The sequence below is a fragment of the Aedes aegypti genome, chromosome 3 (assembly GCF_002204515.2).
Source record: "Aedes aegypti strain LVP_AGWG chromosome 3, AaegL5.0 Primary Assembly, whole genome shotgun sequence".
Lineage (NCBI taxonomy): Eukaryota > Metazoa > Arthropoda > Insecta > Diptera > Culicidae > Aedes > Aedes aegypti.
The window spans coordinates 405,127,823-405,149,339 of record NC_035109.1 but is presented as its reverse complement, the minus strand read 5'-3'; the positions used below and the strand labels follow the sequence as shown (position 1 = coordinate 405,149,339).

General features: G+C 38.3%; 2 protein-coding genes across 2 annotated transcripts; one reads left to right on the top strand and one right to left on the bottom strand.

Moving 5' to 3' along the window:
- The first annotated feature begins 733 nt into the window (after positions 1 to 733).
- Positions 734 to 2,907, top strand: LOC5566688 (cell wall protein DAN4). The gene is made up of 2 exons (XM_001651045.2): positions 734 to 1,258; positions 1,854 to 2,907. The coding sequence occupies exon 2, from the start codon at positions 1,855 to 1,857 to the stop codon at positions 2,794 to 2,796; it is 942 nt and encodes a 313-aa protein (XP_001651095.2). The 5' UTR covers positions 734 to 1,258; position 1,854; the 3' UTR covers positions 2,797 to 2,907.
- Positions 2,850 to 17,314, bottom strand: LOC5566689 (GTP-binding protein 128up). Its single transcript, XM_001651046.2, has 4 exons — positions 17,085 to 17,314; positions 16,170 to 17,005; positions 3,114 to 3,236; positions 2,850 to 3,041 (listed from the first exon to the last, which is right to left on the bottom strand). Exons 1-4 carry the CDS (start codon positions 17,124 to 17,126, stop codon positions 2,939 to 2,941), a joined length of 1,104 nt encoding a protein of 367 aa, XP_001651096.1. The 5' UTR covers positions 17,127 to 17,314; the 3' UTR covers positions 2,850 to 2,938.
- Between the last annotated feature and the right edge of the window lie 4,203 nt (positions 17,315 to 21,517).

The following is a 21,517-nucleotide window of genomic DNA, read 5'->3' as shown; positions in this document are numbered from 1 at the left end:
CAAGTTCACAATGAGCTCACAATATAATTTTGATCAAATTTGACATTAGGCATGTAAGGGTCAATCATAATCATTAATCATAATCACTAATCATACTGAGTTTAATCATTAATCATAATCATTAATCATCTAAAATTGTAATTTAATCATCATTCATAATCATTAATCATACTCTGGCTTAAAAATCAATCACAATCATTAATCATGACTTAAGAAATTTTAATCAATGATCATAATCATAAATCATGATAAAATTGAATGTAATCATTAATTACTTAATAAATCATTGCGACCCGTTAATCATTAACGCTCTGGCCCTGATCGCCCCTATGGTATTTATTTTGTTTCAACTGCTATTGTTTTTCTGAAAACTTTGATTATACCACTAAGATCGAACTTTTGCCCCACTTTACTCTAAATGGAAACAGTTTATGATGGTCGAATAGATGACCATTATTGACAAACTATTAGAATTCGATATATAGTATATTATTTTATTATTATTCAAAAATTTGATGATGTGATAAGAAAATTAACTAACGAATGTGATAATTAGTCACTATGTAGATTAAAGTGACCAGAAGTCCCGGAGTATCCGGAACCGAACAATTTTTAACTTGGCAGTAAATTACACATCCAATATTGATAGCGCTCCATTGGGGATAAGATCTGACACAACGTACCGGATTTTTCCGGGACACATTTGGTCACTTAGATATAAATCATCTTTCAATTTAAGATGAATTGTTTTTCGTTGATGATCCACACCCTATGCCATTCCTCTACGAAAATATTTTGTCAAGATCAATACTAATCTGCTCAGGAATGTACACTTCTCGCAAATTCTTTAAAAGCAAGTCTCAATGAACCGTACCAGATGAACCAAAGCCTCGTTACGTAAAGCATACTTGTTCTAACTGGCATCGCAACGCACTGGATGAGAATTCAAATTTTGCAACCAGTATCAGAATTGACCCCCAACAGAATGCGTAAAGCTCCCGAGGGCACATCTCTATTAGCGCCAGGCACCTACACGACAACAGGTGTGCGTGCGTGCGAAGCGCCACGAACATTGAACCTGTGGGGAATTTATGCAACAAAAGCGCATTGCGAATTGTGGTGGTGGTGCAAATCCAGTTTTTGCCCAACTAAGCAGAATCGCGCCAAAAATTATTTAAAGCCATGCCATGCGCCAGCAGCGGTTTAATGTTAATTTGCGTGAAGGGTCGTAATGAGTGTTTAGCAGACAAGAACACAGGTAAGTGATCGGGCTCTTAAGGTGCAGATGAGAAGAAGCAGCAATATCTCAAAACTTCAAGAGCACAAATCTAGAGAACCAAAAATAGCGTTTCGAGCTGAAAACATGATTGATTGGACATTGACAAAATCCAAAGTCCACTATTTGGATACCATTTGTGTCACATAACAACTGTGCAAAATTTCAGCTCGATCAGTGAAACATTAATTTAGTACCAACCGTTCAAAGTTTGTATGGGATTTCCTATGGGATAACTTACTTTTGCAATGAAGATTCGCCAGAGGTGACTCTGAACGCAGATTTCCATCGGGTTGCCGAGGACAGCGAAGCAGTTCGACACTTGTGAAAGAAAGTTATTCAATGAAAGCAAATGACGCTAAATCATAGTTCCAGGGATCGAGCTGGAAGCTGGCACAGTTGTTATGGAACCCAAAAAGTGGACTGGAGAGAATAAAAGACAGAAGTGGGCCAGCGAGTAACTGATCGATCAAGTTTTTCCCTTAAACGGCTGTCTGGTTCTCTAGGTTTGTGCTCATGAAAATATGATGTGTGTTTCAAAGTGTAGTCGATAATCTATTCCGTGGTTTTCTTCTAGAATGGATTTGCCTCGAATTGTGACGGTTGTTAGCTTGTTGCTTCCGGCCATCCAAGCGGCAACCGTTCCAGTGGATCAGACTTTGATGTTCAAAGAGATCGATTCATTGCTGAGACGGTGTCCTTGCGTACCGATCAACACCTGCTACAGCCAAGGGGTCAGCTTGAACGAGCAGAACTTCCTGAACACCAACTTCGAGTGTGAGGATCACACGTACAATCATTGCTGTGGACCGTATTATCAAACGGTTGGGAACGAAGACTTCTATTTCGATGAAAACGGATTCGATCGGCAAGGTGCCTGGAGGAAACCTCCAGATTTGATGTCTTCAAACATTATGATAATGTTACCACCGGAACCAACGACGGAAAGTCCGGAATCGCTCACCAAAGTACACTTAGTCTATCCGGAAACGACTGCGAAGCCGACTACGGAAAGTATCGAGGAAACCACACCCGAAGTCACTACCCAAGAACCTTTTAAAGATTATGTTGAGACTACGCCAATGGACGAGGACACAACAACGGAACTAGTCACAACTACAACCCCGTCGACAACCTCGGAACCATCATCGACTAGTAACAGGACAACCCTGTCCCCGCAAGAGCAACGCCTCGCAAGATTACAGAATCGACCACCGTACCCGACAAGGGTCAGATCTACAAGACTATCGACAACCACAACTACCACTTCCACAACGACCACAACGGAGGCTTCGACGACTCCAAGGTTTTCCACCATCAAACCAGTCTTCCATCCAAATTCGCGCCACAGACAGGCCATGAACAAGTTGAGGCTATTCGTCAAAACTTCGACCACCCCATCCTCCGCTGAGTACGACGATGATTACGACGACGACGAAGATGACGATGAGGACGACGGTGGAACTAGAATTAGGGATACCAATACGGCCGAGGAAGACGAGGGCGAAGACGAACTGTAAACGCTGTTGTATAAATGTAAGGCTTTCTCTAACGATAAGGAAAACAGAACTGAAACTTTGCCATTTTCAAAAAGAAACTGTTGAATAAATGATTTAATAGTAATAGACTTACACAATTGTTGCTGATTTGCTGGGCAGGCTCTCAAACCTTTTTCACGATCTGTACGACGTCTTCGTCGTTCAGCACGTGATCGATGCCGACCTTCTGCGGTTGATGCTTCACGGAGGAACCCCACACCAGGGCACTGAAAAGTAGGAACAAAAAAATGTCGAATTTAATATTTATTTCTAATAAAAACACAAAATGATCAACTCACTATTTGAATTCCTTGGCGATGGTGCGATGCAGTTTGTTGCAGAAGTTCTCGATCGTCGTGTGCTCGTTGTGTAGCACAATCGGCGAGCTGTAGTCCGGCAGTTGTCCCTTCGGTTTCGTGTAGCTGGAATCAACAGGAGTTTGGATTTATTTACAGGGTGGCCACCAATTTATATATTTAAATTCCCGCTTTTTCCAAATTTTCCGGTATACACACTTAAATTATTTCACCGACTTCGTTTCGCCGAGATTCGGCATTGAAAATTACCGAATTCTCAGCTGTTGGGTTAGCTGAGAATTCGGTAATTTTCAATGCCGAATCTCGGTACATATTTTACCGAGATTTCGGCACCAACATTTTTTTTGCCGAGATCTCGGCGAACGTTACCGAAATTCGGAAAAAGTTTTACCGAGAATGGTCAAATTATTACCGAGATATCAGCTGTTGGGTTCTCGGCGAATCCGTAGTTTTCAGAATTTTCTTGATTTTTAATTTTTTTTTCAAATCAATTTTTAATCTCTGGATTTTAATTCTCCATGAAAATGAAGGATGAAAAAACGAATTAAGTCTAAGTCAACGTGTTTTTTTCAGCGGCAGCAACAAAAAATCGACGCGATTTCGTTGTTGAGTCGCTGTAAATATCGAATTTACTTAATTATTAATTCTTCAGGCAAAATGTTCAAATGTCGAATTCGTTTTTGATCCTAGGTTGGCGAAACCCGTTCTGAATCACAGTTTCAACCCCAACTCGATTCAGGTTCGACCGAACTACAATTTGTTTGACGTTAGTTGGTTTATGTGTTGATCACCGACCCAATTTCTAAAAACGAAAACGACAAAAGGCACACATATTGAAGCATATACACAATATTGGACAATACATTTTAAACTTTTTCAATTGTCAATACAACATCGTTCAATTTGGTAGGCTAGACCTCAGCTATATATGAACCGATTTGAAAGAAATTTTCACAGCACATCAGACGTAACTTAAATTTCAATACATATTTTTTAGTAAATTTTCCAATCACGAGCACAAAAGTAATAACAGTTTGACTTAAGTGATTTTTTTGGCGGAAGTTATAAATTATTTATCTGAAAATATAGAAGCCATACACAAAAATTGTCTCGAGCAAACTAGTTCATCTCGTCTGAATCAGCAACTTTGCTGAAGACACCATGAAGCTGTTCCTTGATTATTCCAAGTTGTGTCATTTATAAAAAAAAATAGCCACAAAATTCACTTTGGGCAAAACGCTATTGCTTTTGAATTCGTGAATGGGAAAATCACTCCAAAATAAATGTCTGATGAGTTGTGAAAATTTCATTTAAGTCGGTCCATAAATAACTGAGATATTGCCCTCTGAAGTTGACCATTTTTGCAAGGAAAATCGAAAAAGTTGCAAATGTAGTGTCCAATAAAGTATCTCTATCTTATTTATTTAATTCATGATCGATTTTGTTCAATTTTAGAGACAATAGGGCGATATTCAAAACTGAAAAGGAAATAGATGGCTCTTTTTCAGTGGTAGTTAGAACGAAATCCTGAAGCAAAGAAAGCACCATGGAAGATGAACTAAACACAAAAAGTTATGTATTACCATTACGCTTGATTTCTAATCACTACTTTTTCGATACAATTTTCTAATTGCTAGTAATTTACGTTTTCCCTTATTTTCAATATGTTTTGTCAGTTCTCGACTACCATACTTCCATGCGCTTGTGTTTGAAGTTTGAGAAATTTGACAATCCAGCGTAGCGCGATCAGTGAGTGGAATACACACATCAGTGTCGCCGCTCGGCGGCCAGCGAGAGAAACTGAATGTTCGAAAGGTTGTTGACTGTACTTTTTGCCACTGGCGCCAACTGTTATAGTGTTTCAAATTAGAAATTAAATCATTAAAATTGTTAAAGCATTTAAATGAAAGTTGTTTGCTCAAATTTAAAAATGTCAATATATGCACACATAAGATAACGATTTTCTACATAATAATAATAAACCCTCGAGCTGCTTCGTGGAATACTTATAAGTAAATGGTAGCCAATTTTAGTACTATTTATAAATGCCACTAGAGCTAGTGTACTTTGACATATTTGCGTATTTCGACCTCAACTGGAAATTGGATGTAGCTGAAAGTCTGGAAATTTGCCAACAGGTACCTACCATAAGTACGCCACTCGCTGCTCATTAAATTAATTTGAGAAAATTGATCTAATTTACATTTTCATTTCATTTCATTTTCATTTTGCAGCGTTTGGTGGGGCAATGAGAGCGCAAGTCAGTCCAAAGCCGGGGGCAGGGATATGTAATGGCCGTAATAGTCTATGAGGACCGCTTGAACACCATCGGAAAGGAAAGGAAGGGTAGGGGTAAGGTATAGGGAATTGGAAAAGACTTGACAATCTAATGCGATTAATGCTGCAAAATGTAAATGTGCTGAAAGAAATGTAATTTGTGAGTTAAAATTCCAAATAGACCGACCATTGTACAGTATGGCCCATAAAAAAAATGCGAAAATCGTCATATCATGTTTTATGGTAGTTTTTACATAGAAAATGTGAATGAAACATAAATATTATTCATTACGTGTATTGTTTAATCTATGTAGACTAAGTTTTTCGCTTTGGACATGATATTTATCTGTTACTTTCACCTTACCAGAGACGAATTGGAAACATCCCTTTAAATTTTATCATGCGGACGTCGAGTTTATTATCTGTGTGATGAAAGCCTCTAAAACATGAACGATGGCGTGAGCTACTTACAGGCCTTGTCTCCAGCATACGCCCATATCAAATAAAATAATTGGTTCATACCTGGGTCATTGGAGACTTATACACATTTTCGAAAAAACGGCTCATTTCGGAGAGATTTGTTTGAACCTTCATATAAGTGTGATAAGCGGCTTCGTTTTGCTCAAAATCTGTGAGCTAGTATTTATATAAGTTGTCTCTAACCGAAGGAACAAATTTCATCCTCAAAAATCTGTTATAGGCCTCCGTATTTATTTTTTTATTCACTTTAACAAAAAATAAAGGCATAGCAAACCTATAAGACTCAAATGCCCTCAAAACTATGACCCTAGAAACATATTTTATTGTGATCATGAAACACTTGTTCTCTAAGAACTCCTCCATCCTCTGATACCAAACAAACTAAAATTTTCAACAATAAAGTGTGATTTTCGAAGGTGGAAAATTTATCACCAGAGTATACGACAATCAGACGCTGTTTCTAGCTTTGGGCGTACAAAACCTTTGAACTTCTTTGCTTTATTACATTATATAGGACAGTAACAAAAATATGACAACAATTGTCCTGGATAGCGAAGTTATGTCAAAATATACTACAATAATCAGAAATTACTAGTGAAAACAATGAAAATAACGCTTGTGGATACTAAATTTATGTTCAAACAATTTCCGCATTTTTTATGGGCCATACTGTACAAGTAAGAAAGAATAAGATGAGCTTCTAGAAATTGTATAAACAACAAAATAATAACAATATGAGAGTGATGCTAAGGGCTGCTGATGGCACGATGCGACGCTTTAGAAGTTTTTTATAATGATTGAACATTACTATAAAGAACGCAATTCACTCGATGGTGACAACTTTACAAACTTTATCTGTTTTTATCATATACAGATATACAATTATAATTTAGTTCACTGATTGACGATGCTGGTTTATATAAAAATATTTGATATTATTAGTTCATTAGCTTTTCTAATAGGTAATTCTTTCACTCATTGATTGTCTTCGAAACCTTGTCAAGTATAGAAAATTGATTTTATATTATTTATTACTACAGTGAAGCTACATTGTACTTATTAACCCATATCCGCCCAGCGTCCTAAAAACTAGTACTTGTAGTGCAAATATCTTGAAAATAAAAAGGTTTACGAGAAAACTGTCTTCTGCAAAGTTGATCACAGGACTGCTGACTTCCACTTGGTAACTATTTTAATTCAGAATTAACTTAGCAGGTGGCGCACAGACGCCAACAAATGATGCATATATAAGCAACATATGAAACAACTTTCCGACGTACAAATATTTGCTTCGTTTATATCTCAGTCCAGTGATGAGATACAAAACTGGTGTCTTCGACAAAGTTGAAAAACTCAATAATATCATATTATTTGTTATGGCTATATCGGTCATGCGACTCAAAGGAAAAGGGAGTCTATAGAAGATTTTTTACAAATGATGAAATGCATAGGTGGATAGGCGTCGCAAGGGAGCGACAAGATTGAAATTAATTAGGTGGTGAAAATTGAGCAAGCCATAGGGGAACCAGTCGTCTATATTAAAAACAATCACGGTCGATACCTTCTCTACTCAATAATATCTATTCGCATAGAACCTTATAAATTCAGAAAACGCTCCCAAGATGGCGCTAATGAGCCAAAACTTTATTTGCTTATATCTTAGTCCAGTTGTGAGATACAAGATTGGTGTCTTCGATAAAGTTGATCAACTAAATGAAACCTTTTCGCATAAAACCTTATTAGTTCGGAAAACACTCAAAAGATGGCGCTAGTGGTTGAACATTTTGATTGTTCATATCTCAGTTCAGTGATGAGACGTGCATTGGAGTACAACGGCACCAAGAGTGTTTTATTTTGTCGTACATGGTACCTCTATGTGACGATTGTCAACATAATTTGAAAACCGGCATTGACACCCGCAAAGTGCTGCATCAACAGCAGCAGCTAATTAATTCAATTAGGGCGCAAACTGACGCCAATCTTCGAATAGCTGCTGATCTGAAAAAGCTCAGCGCAATGGGTGAATTATTTGACCAAATTGAGCTTCAGCTCAAGGAATCGGTGCTGTGCATTAACAGCAGCACATCGTCGAGCGTATCAAATGCTGTATCGCCATTATCGCGTGTGGCCGAAAAATATTCAGGAAATACAAATGATATGCCCAGCAACGATTTGATTGCTATAAAAAACCATTTAACTGGCCTTTTAGATATTTCAATGAAATCTTCAAAACAACATATTGAAGATTTTGTTGAGGCGTTAACGGTGGATCTGACTGATGAATTGAAAAAGATCTGTACCGAGGTTCAGTCGTTGAGCAGCATAACCATTGAAATGGCTGCTCATTGCAATGAACATAACGCTAGCATTGGTACTGCCCGATTTGTGGAAAATGAGTCACCGCCAAGCCTATTACAAGAGTTGGCTGAAACTGCTGATTTAAACTCTGGTACCGCAGGTTGGCGTTTACTTGGAACTAAAAAAGTTTGGCGTTCGGACTGGACGGAATATGACAAACGTCAGAAACGCCGTGCACTACAGCAAAAAGCCAAAGAAAAGGCCCAAAAGCGGAAGAAAGCAAAGAAAAGCTTCAACACTTCTAAGAGCACGACAAATACTAATATGAACAACAAAGAAAAGCCGTTAAATGTTTTACCAAACATTATGAACTATAACGACAGTCACTTCAGGGGCAGAAGTAACAGAAAGTGTGATCATGACAACAGCCAAAAACCAAAGGTGTTTATAAACAGATGTCGAAAAGGAAACAATTTCCTTCCACCTGACAGGGAGCTTCTGGCTATAGCAAAGGATCGATACTCGAGACCGCCAACGAACTACCCACCTATACAATTCCAAAGGGGAGAAACTCTAAACCCCTATCCAGTCTGCAATGGTCAACAACGTCACGTTCCCGCCACCAACCAACCAACAAACTGGATGGAGCCGAGCTGTCCTTCAACATCAACTGCATCATGCAAATCGTGTGGATGTACTAGGTACTCGTGTTTTCAACGAAACTGACGCTCTCCCTAGATGAAGAAAACAACAATGACGTGTTAGATCTAAATATATCTTCAAATTTAACAAGTGCCGAATTGCAAGATGAAGAGGTAACTAATCTAAGTAAATCAGATTGTTCTACTACTTCTAAAACTTCTTCACAGTTAGGTACAGAAGTTTTGGTTTATTGCCAAAATTTTAACCGTATGAAAAGCGCCTCTAAGATGAAAGAAATCCATAGTAGAATTTTAACATGTCCCTACACAGTTATTTTGGCAACAGAAACTAGCTGGGATGAAACTGTGAATAGTGAAGAAGTTTTTGGAAATAATTATGATGTTTTTAGGAATGATCGTGACTGTCAAACGTCTGAGAAGAAGTCAGGAGGAGGAGTCTTAATTGCTGTTTCTACATTGTTTAGTGCAGAAATCATAGAAACCACTAAATTTAAAGAGTTTGAGCATGTATGGGTGAAAGTACACATAGCAGGCGAAACACATGTGTTTGTGTCTGTGTATTTTCCGCCGAAAAACGCTCGTAAAATAGTTTATGAGAAATTTTACAATATTGTTGAACATGTTATTGGCGGATTTCCTCCCGAAACAAAAGTGCATATATATGGAGATTTCAATCAACGTGATATTGATTTCTTCCCAGACGTCGACAACGAGAGCATCCTGCTGCCAATATTTGGAGAAAATGAGGTTTTGCAATTTATATGTGATACATCGGCAAGTCTAGGTCTAAACCATATTAACCACGTTAAAAATCAGCAGAACTGTTATTTAGATCTCTTAATGACCAATACTGATGAAGATTTCTGTGTGGTAGAATCATTGACTCCCTTATGGAAAAACGAACTTTTTCATACAGCTATTGAGTTTTCTTTATTCGTGCATGGAAATAACAGACCTAAAGATTGCGACTTTGAAGAAGTTCATGATTATCGTTCAGCAAATTATGACAATATAAGACAGAAAATCAATCAAGTAAGTTGGCAAAATGTGTTAAGAAACGAAGAAAATGTTGAATCTGCCGTTAAAATGTTTTACAAAAGTTTAAACGACATAATACACGACGATATACCCTTAATAAAAAGAAGAAGGAATCATAACTCAAAGTATCCTATATGGTTTAGTAGAGAAATCAAAAATTTAAAGAATCGTAAGCAAAAGGCACATAAAATATACAAAAAATGTAAAAATGATGCAAATTTAATTAACTATTTAAATATTTGCGATCAATTAAATCTTGCCATTGATACCGCATTTGAAGAGTATAATAAACGAACTGAGCGTGAATTGAAATCATGTCCTAAAAATTTCTTTAATTACGTTAAAACAAAAACCAAATCTAACAACTTTCCATCTGAAATGCACCTTGATGATAAAATTGGTGTGAACCCTGAAGAAAGCTGCAATCTGTTTGCAACATTTTTTCAAGACGTTTACACTACTTATTCGGAAAATAATCGAGATCGTGAATATTTCTCATTTCTTCCGGAAATCCCAAATGACATTTGCGTCAATCAAATCAAAGTACATGATATTGTAGATGCACTAAAAAGTCTAGATGTCTCTAAAGGTGCTGGACCTGACGGGATTCCACCTGTATTTTTGAAAATGTTATCAATCGAACTTGCATCTCCGCTATTTTGGCTCTACAATATGTCTCTGCAATCAGGTAGTTTCCCTGAAACATGGAAAAGCTCATTTTTAGTGCCGATCTTTAAAAGTGGCAAAAAATCCGACATACGTAATTATCGTGGGATAGCCATTATCTCTTGTATTCCAAAGATTTTCGAGGCAATAATAAATAAAATTTTATTCGATATGGTTAAAAACAGAATAACTCATACTCAGCATGGTTTTTTTAAAGAACGCTCAACATGCACAAACTTGCTGGAGTTCATTCATTATTCTTTGACAGCCATGGATAATGGTAATCACGTGGAAGCTCTCTATACAGATTTCAGTAAAGCTTTCGATCGCATTGACATACCAATGTTGCTTTTTAAGTTAGAAAAAATAGGATTTCAACCGGACCTTCTTAAATGGGTAGAGTCTTATCTTACTAATCGCCAACAAATAGTTAGATACAAAGGAGTAAAATCTATTCCGATCAAAGTTACATCGGGAGTTCCTCAAGGGTCTCATTTAGGGCCATTATTCTTTATTTTATACGTTAACGACATTTCCTTCATTCTGAAAAAAGTGAAAGCTCTCATATATGCTGATGACATGAAACTGTTTCTTGAAATAGTAAACGATGAAGATATACATACTTTTCAAAATGAAATTGATATGTTTTACAAATGGTGCAATAAAAGCCTTCTTCAATTGAACGTGAAAAAATGTAATTCAATGTCCTTTAGCAGAAAGCGTAGTATACCTAACACAACAGTCTACCTAGGGAATCGACTAGTAGAAAAATGCGTAAGAATAAGAGATTTAGGAGTGATTTTAGATTCCAAAGTTACTTTTATAGATCACTATAATACAATTATCAACAAGGCAAACAAGATGTTAGCATTTATAAAACGATTTAGCTATAATTTTCACGATCCATACACTATAAAAACATTATACATAACCTATGTGCGTTCAATTTTAGAATACTGTAGCATAGTTTGGTCACCATTTTCATCAACCCATGAAAATCGTATAGAATCAGTTCAAAAACAATTTCTGTTGTTCGCACTTCGAAAATTAGGTTGGACAAGGTTACCTCTACCATCTTATGAAGCACGATGCATGCTCATTAATATTCAAACATTGAAGAAACGTCGCGAATTTGCAATGGTCTCGTTCGTAAACGATATAGTTTCGCATCGTATTGACTCGATGACACTTTTATCAAAATTAAATTTTTATGCTCCTTCAAGACAACTGCGAAGTCGTAGTATTTTTTATACAAACCATCACCGCACAAATTATGCCAAATTTGAGCCTTTAAATCAAATAATGTCTGTTTACAATAAACATTGCGAAACCATGGACTTTACTATGACGAAATCGGAACTAAAACACAAATTTATGTCATATCAAAATTCGAACTAGTTTAAGAAAATAACGTTTTCAAACTATATAATATTAAGTGTCAAATTGTAACAAAATGGTCTACTTCTGATTGACGACATGAAATAAATAGATACAACATTGGTGTCTTCGACAAATGTGTTCAACTGAATGAGATCTATTCACCCTATTGAATTAGTTTGGAAAACATTCACTAGATGGCGCTAGTGGGCAAAGATTTTATCGAATTTAGTACTATATCATTTAATTCCACTAGAGTTTGTATCCTTTGACAGATACGCGTATTTCGACCTCACCTGTAAGGCCGTCTTCAGTGTCGTGTACTAGACTGAATGAAGTCGAGTCTAGTACACGACACTGAAGACGGCCTTACAGGTGAGGTCGAAATACGCGTATCTGTCAAAGGATGCAATCTCTAGTGGAATTATATGGTATAGCACTAAATTCGGGTTTTTTTCATCTACTTATAGGTATTCTACTAAACAGCTCGAAGATTTATTATCATTAAAGATTTTATGTTGCTAATATCTCAGTCAAGTTATTAGATACAAAGTTTGTATCTTGGACAATGTTGAACAACTAAAAATAAGTTAATTGAAATACCATCAATTTTCTAATCATGTGGGGCAAGTGAAAAGTTTCTCATTGGAGATTGAATCTGTGTTTGCTCTTTAGGAAGCTATAAGTAAACAAGGTTCGTAATTATCATAGAAAACCAGAACGTGCAGATAATTCAAGAAACACTATACTCACAGCGTTAAAAGCTATTGGAAATCATGGAACTTCTCTAAAAGAGGTTGCCAAACATTACGTTATTAATATGTCTACTTCGGACAGCCGATTAAAAGGAGGAAGTTGATTTAAATGTTCCAATATAAGAGAACGCACGTAAATCTCGTGAAATGTTTATATAAAGCTAGTTCAAAACACAAAAATGGGGTATAGGTATATCCACTCAAAAAATATTCTAAATACTTTATTGAATGATTCCGTTTGATTTCTCCCGAACAGTTTTCCGACGTCATATCCGACTTTCTTAAAAACAAATAACGAGCGGTGGAAATTCTACAGAGCAGAAATGCAATTGCTGTCCCGTCATGTAAGAACTAACATTGAAAATGTTTTTTTTGTGGTATTTAGTTGGAGCTGCCTGACAGCTATACTGTCAAGGCTGGTAGCGAGTCACTTTTTAGTGACTTGGTCACTTTTTTTAAGCCAGTCACTTTAAAGTCTCTTTTTTTATGCCGTTTCAACTAAAGTCACTTTTTTCGTCAAAAAGTCACTTTTTTCATCTATTTTGAGCTACATTTTCATGAGAAAATTATGAATAGGCTTTTTTTTAATTTAAGCTAAGTATGCTGTTTCGCCCAAGAAAAGTAAAGAAATTCCTTGACTGAATGGGTCAAGAAATTTTATACAGAGAGCCCCCTTTGAAGTGACATTTCTTCTCAACTGCGTACTGCGATCAGAAAAATGAGATTTTCTTGACCATTTATTGTAAGAAATTTTCCACGCATCGAGATAGGCGATTCCTTTTCTTGTCAGTAGCAAACCAGCCTTTAGGCTATGTTTTAAGTAAGGTCATCATCAGATAAATTTCATGTCAGTATCACAATTTTGGTCATGGTTCTCCTGTGAAAAAAGCTTGGAATAAAGTTAATCTTTCATAGAGTTCCACGTAATTTGTAATAGTATCTAAGTTATTATTAGTGTTTAGTTTTTTTAGTAGCTCGTGTATTTCCTTTTAAAAGTATTTTTGTACCTTGTGGTGGATAATTAGACGTTTATCTTCCATTATCTAACACTTCGTTTTCAAGTCAATTCAATACGCGTTCTGTTGGGCAGTGCTTCATCAAAGCCCAAGCAGAAGGTGAAGATGCATCGATACCAAACCTCAATTTTTCAGGAGCACGGGCCAGGAGAGGCGGACAGCGGATCGGGCTGAGAGCTTGATGAGTAATGATCTATCGATCAGGTTTTTAGATTGAACCGCTGTCTGGTTCTCTAGTTTTGTGCTCTTAAGGGCTTGTGTTATGGCTTCGAAAAAAAAACTTTTTTTTTGTGTCGTCGCGTCGCCGAATTTTTTTTTCGTTTTTGTTTGCACGCGCTCTGAGTGCAAACGAGTTCAGGTTTTCGCGTCGCCGGAGTGATATTTTACTTTTGTGAAATGAGCATGCTGAATAAACAGCTGCTCAATCAGGGGTGGATGATCAATTTGGTGAGCTCGTTCCATGCTTTTATTTTAAATATACAATATATTCATTCTGATATGCATTTTTTCATGACAACGGTGGACAGGTTACTTAAATGAATTGGTTTATCGAAATATGAACAGTTCGTCACTGAAAGTGTCCACATAAACTTTTGTACATTAACATTAAAACTACTAATTAAACTTTATCACTTCATTTTCTGCAAAAAAATAAAATAAAATAAAATACTAAAATCACTAGTAATTAGTATTTTTATTTTTTGCAAAAAGTGAAGTGTTAAAGTTCAATTAGTAGTTTTAAACATACTCTAATAATCCCTCCCCTAAATTTAATAAAAAAGTGCAACATTTAAACCCCATACCTTTCCTTTTACCTGATTTTTATCATTATAGAAAATCAACTTTGAATGACCGTCGCTATTGACCTTACTTGGTAGAAGCGTTAAAGAAGAATATAATAAGCTAAATAGAAAGCATTCTTCTCTGAATATTACATTTGACGGAACTTCATCTATACGCTTATAATGTTTCTAAACTGAATCTTAAATTCTTATCGGCTTGAAGTCATAGAAAAGTTTTGGGATCTACACAGTTAAAATTGAATTCAAATTTAGCGGTTTTTAAGATGTATTTTTTTATGCGAGTTTGGATGTACATTTCCAAATGTTAAAAAAATTGTTTTCACAAATTTTCCAAATTCTTATTGAAATTTGCAAAATAAAATACTTGGGTGATACAAAAGACATACAATTTTGAAAAGAATGAAAATCTTCTAAAAAAGGATTGTTTACGTACCTAAATGTTAATTTTCCCGTTTGCAAAACATTTAGGCAATATCTTGAAATTTTGGAAGTACAATAAAAATGTCCAAATAAGATACTCCACTATACTACCTGCAGTAGATCATATTGAATATTCCCTATCATATTGGATATTGATCGTAAAACAGTATAATAAAATTAAAATAAAACTGATTATGGTTTGATTCTCAAGTCACTTTTAGTCACTTTTTCGAGAATCGAAAGTCACTTTTTAGTCACTTATTTTTCAAATCTGGTCACTAAAACAACTTTTTTCGGTACCACTTTTTACTACCAGCCCTGGCTATACTTGTCAAGGCTGAACCCTCGGTCTGGTTTTTGCCAAATTTCCCCTCTACCAGGACCAATACTCAGACGGACTAGACAATGGCGCCCACATGAACACCGTTTTTTCATTAGTATTGTGACGTGGTAGTTTTTGAAAAATACCCATATTCCCTTGCTTCTGAGATATAGATAAGATTGGCGCCACTTATTTCTACTCAGTGAATCTACTAGTCATTTTCCTCAGAATAATATTCCCTACGTCGTATATGATAATGATGTGTCTAGCTAACTAATAGTAAGAGTGGCTACCGATCATTCTGGTAGCAAAATACCAAACTGATCGTCGCATTAATGTACACTTCGAATAGAATAATTATTTGAAATGGTCATCAATGCTATCAGCGACGCAGAATGCCCGTTGGATCACATCCTAGATACCATATAAAAGATGACGCGGCTTTGGGCAAAAATACCAAAATGTGATATCACCACTACAGGTTACGCCTTTGGTTTACATCTAATGGGCTAATGGATTGTGCCCTCCCATCGCGACAAAGTTGCATAACCAAGGGGAGGGTTTTTTCATGTTTGTTCTAACTTACAACAAAAATATATTTTATGAAAGCTAATTAACGTTCTTCAATAACATTTTCCAATCCAGTTCTAAGTGCAAAGATGTCAAATGCTAGTTTGGTTTTGATTTTTCATGTGTTTATATATCCACTATCGAAGTTACCCCAAAATCGAAAATCGACTTTTGGTTGTACGACAAATACAAAATCATTTGTTGTGCAATCTGTCAACTGCAATCGATAACTAAAATAGAAGTACTTGTGTTGAATATATAATGTAAACATCTTCAAAACAGAATGTAAACATATTTTCTACCAAAAACCTATCAAAGTCACTCCTTTTTACGGTAATTAAAATTTGAACTTACATGCGCACCAGCTTCAAGTACTTCCACATCATCTCCAGCAGGTCGTCAAAGTTCCAATGGTGATGCGCCGAAATGGGCACGCAGTGCGGAATCTTATAGATCACGTCCAGCTCCTCGATACTGATCTGATCAATCTTGTTCAGCAGGTAAATGCACGGAATATAGATCCGGTTGCCTTCGATCACATCGATTAGATCATCCGTCGTGGCGTCGTATTTGAGGGTGATGTCCGCATTGTGTATCTTGTACTCGGACAGGATGGATTTTACGGTGTCCAAGTCCAGTTCTGATTGGGCCACCGTTGCGTTTAGGTTCACTCCTCCCTTGTCCTTTTTCCGGAAGCTTATGTTGGGCGGTTGTTTATTCAGACGCAATCCGAAGCCCTCCAATTCATGCTCCAGCAGCTTTTTATGCGTCAACGGTTTCAACACGTCCAGAACCATGAATATCAAGTTACACGTCCGAGCCACGGCAATGACCTGCCGACCACGACCCTTGCCATCCTTGGCGCCTTCAATGATTCCCGGTAAATCGAGCAGCTGAATCTTTGCTCCCTTGTATTTAATGCAGCCAGGAACCGTCGTAAGCGTTGTGAACTCGTATGCCGCCACTTCCGAGTACACCCCGGCCAAATTGGACAACAGTGTCGATTTGCCGACGGAGGGAAACCCGACGAACCCAACCCGGGCATCTCCGGTTTTGGACACTTCGAACCCCTGCTCGGATGCACCGCCGCCTCCCTTGGGAGTGATCAGCTCCCGTCGCAGTTTGGCCAATCGAGCCTTCAGCAGACCCAAATGGCCGGCCGTGGCCTTGTTCCGCTGAGTACGGGCCATCTACGGAAGAACCAAAAACAAATTCCCCGTCATAACCTTATTCTCAGTCAATCGGCGAACAAAATATTATTTCACCCACCTCGGCCTCGATTTGGGCGATCTTTTCCAAAATCGTACTCATCGTTCGCTCAGATCGCTGGACACCGGGTTCACAAAGTCAGTTTCCACAGATTTCGCGTAAAATCCGCACTAAACAATCCGATTACGCCTCGTAATGATCCGAAAAATGTGTCCACACGGAGGAATCGCAAAAAGACTTTGCACGTCAACAGGCTCCGACCCGACCGATGCCGACTTCGACTTTGACGTTTTCGGTGACAGCCGGCTTCTGATTTTACCGAATATTTTAGTACAATCTTTGTTTTACCGCTTAAGGTGATTCGGGTGGATTTCGATTTGGCGAAAATGTTTTTCTCAGACATTATTCTCGTCATACAGATTTTGATTACGCGTGCAATCCCGACTAAAAGTATGCTGTTTGGCTCAAGAAAAGTGAAGAAAGGGTCAAGAAATTTCCTACACTAGCCCCATTTGAAATGTAATTTCTTCTCAACAGCGTACTGCGATCAGAAAAATGTAATCATTTCTGGGAAGAAATTTTTCACGCATCGAGATTGGCGATTGCCCATTGCACGGTGACGTCATCAGAAAATCGCTCTCTTTCCCTCTTTCGTGAAATCTGAAAACAACGGTGCCAGTACCTGTCGAATTTGACAGGTATTGGCACCAATGTTTTCAAGTTTTGTTGAAGAGCGAAAGAGAGAGAATTTCGCTGTGGAATGCCTAATTCCTTTTCTTGTCAATCTAGTTTTTTACGAGCACTAATAGCTGCCGCCAATAGTCTCGCTTTCTGCTAGGGATCGTTCGATTTGACGTTTGGCTTGGGTCCGCTCAATAGTGGTTTCTGCGCTCGTGTACATATACGGTACATGTCACCAACACTACTTAAAAATTGCTGGTGGAAAATATAAACAAAGATCAGCTGTTCCCAGCAAAATCAAATGGCAGTATTTTCAACCAGCAAATTTGCGCATGTTTGCTCATGACACCGCTCGACAAGAGCTCAATATAAAACGAGCCAAGACAAACGTCAAATTGATCAATTACTATCAGAAAGCGAGCCTGTTTACGGCAGCCATTTGCGCTTTTTAAAAGCTGGCGCAAACCATCCGGATAAAAAAATACAATACAAAAATAATATAACGTACTTGTTTTTAATTATGAATCGTGGTTTACGGCTAACCAGCCGAGTGGAAGTTTAACAACTACCGAAAAGCTAAACATTACATATAATTTGCAATTGGATTAGATGGACAAATTGATGTGAAGATTTGCGAAAAAGTTATACGTCTTCTCAGTGAGAATCGAACTCACGACTCCCCGATCTCTAGTTGGGGCGCGTTAACCACTACGCCATGAGAGGACTCATGAACGCAGAAGTTAACCTGAATTCGATTTCAGCTCAATAATCACGTGGTCCTTTTTCGCAAAGTGCACCTCTTTCGGAAGAATTAGATGCCCATCCAAACACAACGCTTTCTATATATATCCAATGCCTAGCCCGAGAGCGCATTGTTTTTTAGGTATAGGAATAGCACACTTCACTAGCCAGCAACTGCGCTGGCTGAGGTATCTATTGTGTGGGCGAGCAACGGACTCATGTTCCGTAACCGGTCGTTTGAGAACGTCGCGAACCATTGGAAAATTTCTTGCTTTCTGAACTTGTTTTATTTACTTCTTTCACCCAAGCTTCTTAGAAAAAAAGGAACAGTTGTTTTACGCGAAATAGGAATTTGACCAAAATTGTAAGGTATAACACCAATTAAAAACAATACAGTGTTCTGTTACAATATATTATACTGTTTTTGAATTATATATTTTAGAGAAAGACGTGTGCTCAGTAGCAAGGTTGGTTTATTAATGATTAAATTTTCACTAGTTGATAGAGGATAAACAACTCCCAGTATCCAAGGTGGTCATAAAATCAACTGCTCCTTCGATACGTCTCTTCACCCCCTCTCAGTTGATGGTCTCTAATCCAATCTTTGACCGCAATGTAATTAGTGCTGGAGCAGGTAACGGCTTTGTAAGAATGTCCGCCTCCTGCCTCTGGGTTGGTACATACACGAGCTTTACTTTTCGTTCTGCAACAGCTTCTCGGATGAAGTGAAACTTGACATCAATATGCTTGACGCGTTTTGTTTCTTCCTTCTCTGCCATAGCAATAGCACCTTGATTATCCTCGTGAATTGGTACAGGATACAGTTTTGATTCTCTCAGGTCCGCCAAAAGTCCACTGAGCCAAATGGTTTCACTAATTGAAGAACTCATCGCAATATATTCAGCTTCTGTTGACGACATAGCTACTGTACGCTGCTTCTTCGATGACCAAACGGTTGTACAGCCAAATACCTTAATAAGGAATCCAGACACACATTTGCGATCCAGCTCATCACTTGCATAATCAGCATCTACAAATACTTTGATTGGTGGTTCATGCAGGTTCCTCTTGAAAGTCAGCTTCATGTCCTTGGTAGCCTGAAGGTAACGTAGCACTCGCTTAGCGTGCCTCCAGTGTTCTTCTCCTGCAGCATCTTGGAATCGTGCTAAATAACCCACAATGAAGCACAGGTCTGGTCTTGATCCCAGCATCAGGAACATTAGGCTGCCAATTAGTTCTCGATATGGATGGCTACAACCTTCAGTCGATAGGCAAAGTTGCAGCTTCGTTTCAGCAGGTGTATTGACAGGTTTACAATTGTCCATTCCAAACCGCATCAGTATCTTCCGAATCAGTGCTTCTTGGGAAAAATGCATAGCACCATCTTCATCTCGTTCTATCTTGATGCCCAGAAAATGATGGAGTTCGTTCATATCTGTCATCTCGAATTCTTGTTTCAGTCTCATCTTGATTTCGTTTATCGTCCGGATATCTCCAGCAACCACTAGTAAATCATCCACGTAAATCACGATGTAGACGATCTGCCTTCCTTGTCCACGAACGTATACACAGTAGTCATGGCGGGAACGAACAAATCCCATGTTCACCAGAACTTCATTAAACCTACCGTTCCAACAGCGAGGCGATTGCTTGAGGCCGTACAGGGATTTCTTCAACAAGCATACTTCATTAGGCTGACTGCATACCCCCTCTGGAACTCGCATGTGCACCGTCTCTTGTAGAATGCCATTTAAAAACGCCGTTTTAACGTCCATTTGGTGAACCTTCAGGTCCCGATTTGTCACGACAGCCAAAATTGTCCTTATAGTCGAAAGTTTGGCCACTGGTGCAAATGTCGCTTCATAATCGATGTGCTTCCGCTGCAGGTACCCCTTGGCAACCAAACGGGCTTTGTAGCGCACAGGATTCCCATCAGCATCAGTCTTCAATGTGAACACCCATTTACTTGGTACAGGTTTCACCGCATCAGGACACTTCACCATCGTCCAGGTTTGATTTTTCTCCAAGGACCTCAGCTCGTCATCGATTGCCTTCCTCCATTCTAACTCGTTCGGATGCCCGTCGACCTCAGCGTAGCACGTGGGTACCTGTTGGGATTCATCAGCAGCAGAAAGCGCCCTATATGGAGCAATAAAGTCAGTAAACCAACCTGGGGTCCTGCGCTCCCGACCACTAGACCTCGGAACAATCTCCTCACAGATGTTCCCATTATTCAATTGTGGTGGGAGCGCTGATGCATTTTCTTCACTGATGTTATCAGCAGTGTCCTCAAATTCATCTTCATCAGCGCTTGAAACCACTGGACTATCGTCATTCGTAGCATCGTTCTCAGCTTCAACAGTTTGTAGCACATCTTCTACCTCGACCGGTTCAGGAGCAGGGATAACTTCCGGAATAACCAAATTTGAAGGCATTTCTTTCTCCGGTGTCTTGAACGGAAAACTTGTCTCATCGAATTTCACATCTCTGGCCACAAACATTTTTCTGGTTTTTAGATTCCACAGGCGATAACCAGTCGGTGCATAACCGAGCATCACACTTCGCAGACCAGTTGCATCCAATTTGCTTCTTTTTTGTTTCGGAATCCATGCAAATGACAGACTTCCAAATACTCTCAGCTTTCCAACATCCGGTTTCTCACCATGCCAACATTCAGCGGGAGTGGTATTGCTTTTCAGTGCATCAGTAGGACTTCGATTTGTTACATACACCGCGTTCAATACTGCTTCTCCCCACATCGTCTTCGGTGCTCCGGATTCTGCAAGCATTGCTCTCATTTTTTCCGCAATTGTTCTATTGAACCTTTCTGCCACTCCGTTGTGTTGAGGGGTGTAGCCAACCGTTGATTCCACTTGGATTCCTTGCTTCGTATAATACGCATTCTGCTCGTTCGAAAAATATTCTCTTCCAAGGTCACATCTTAAGTTGGCAATCTTCAATCCAAACTTCGCCGTCGCCATGGCTTCATATACCTTGAAGTACTCGAAAACTTGATCCTTACGCTTCATCAGATAAACCACAGCAAAATGGGTATAGTCGTCGATAAATGA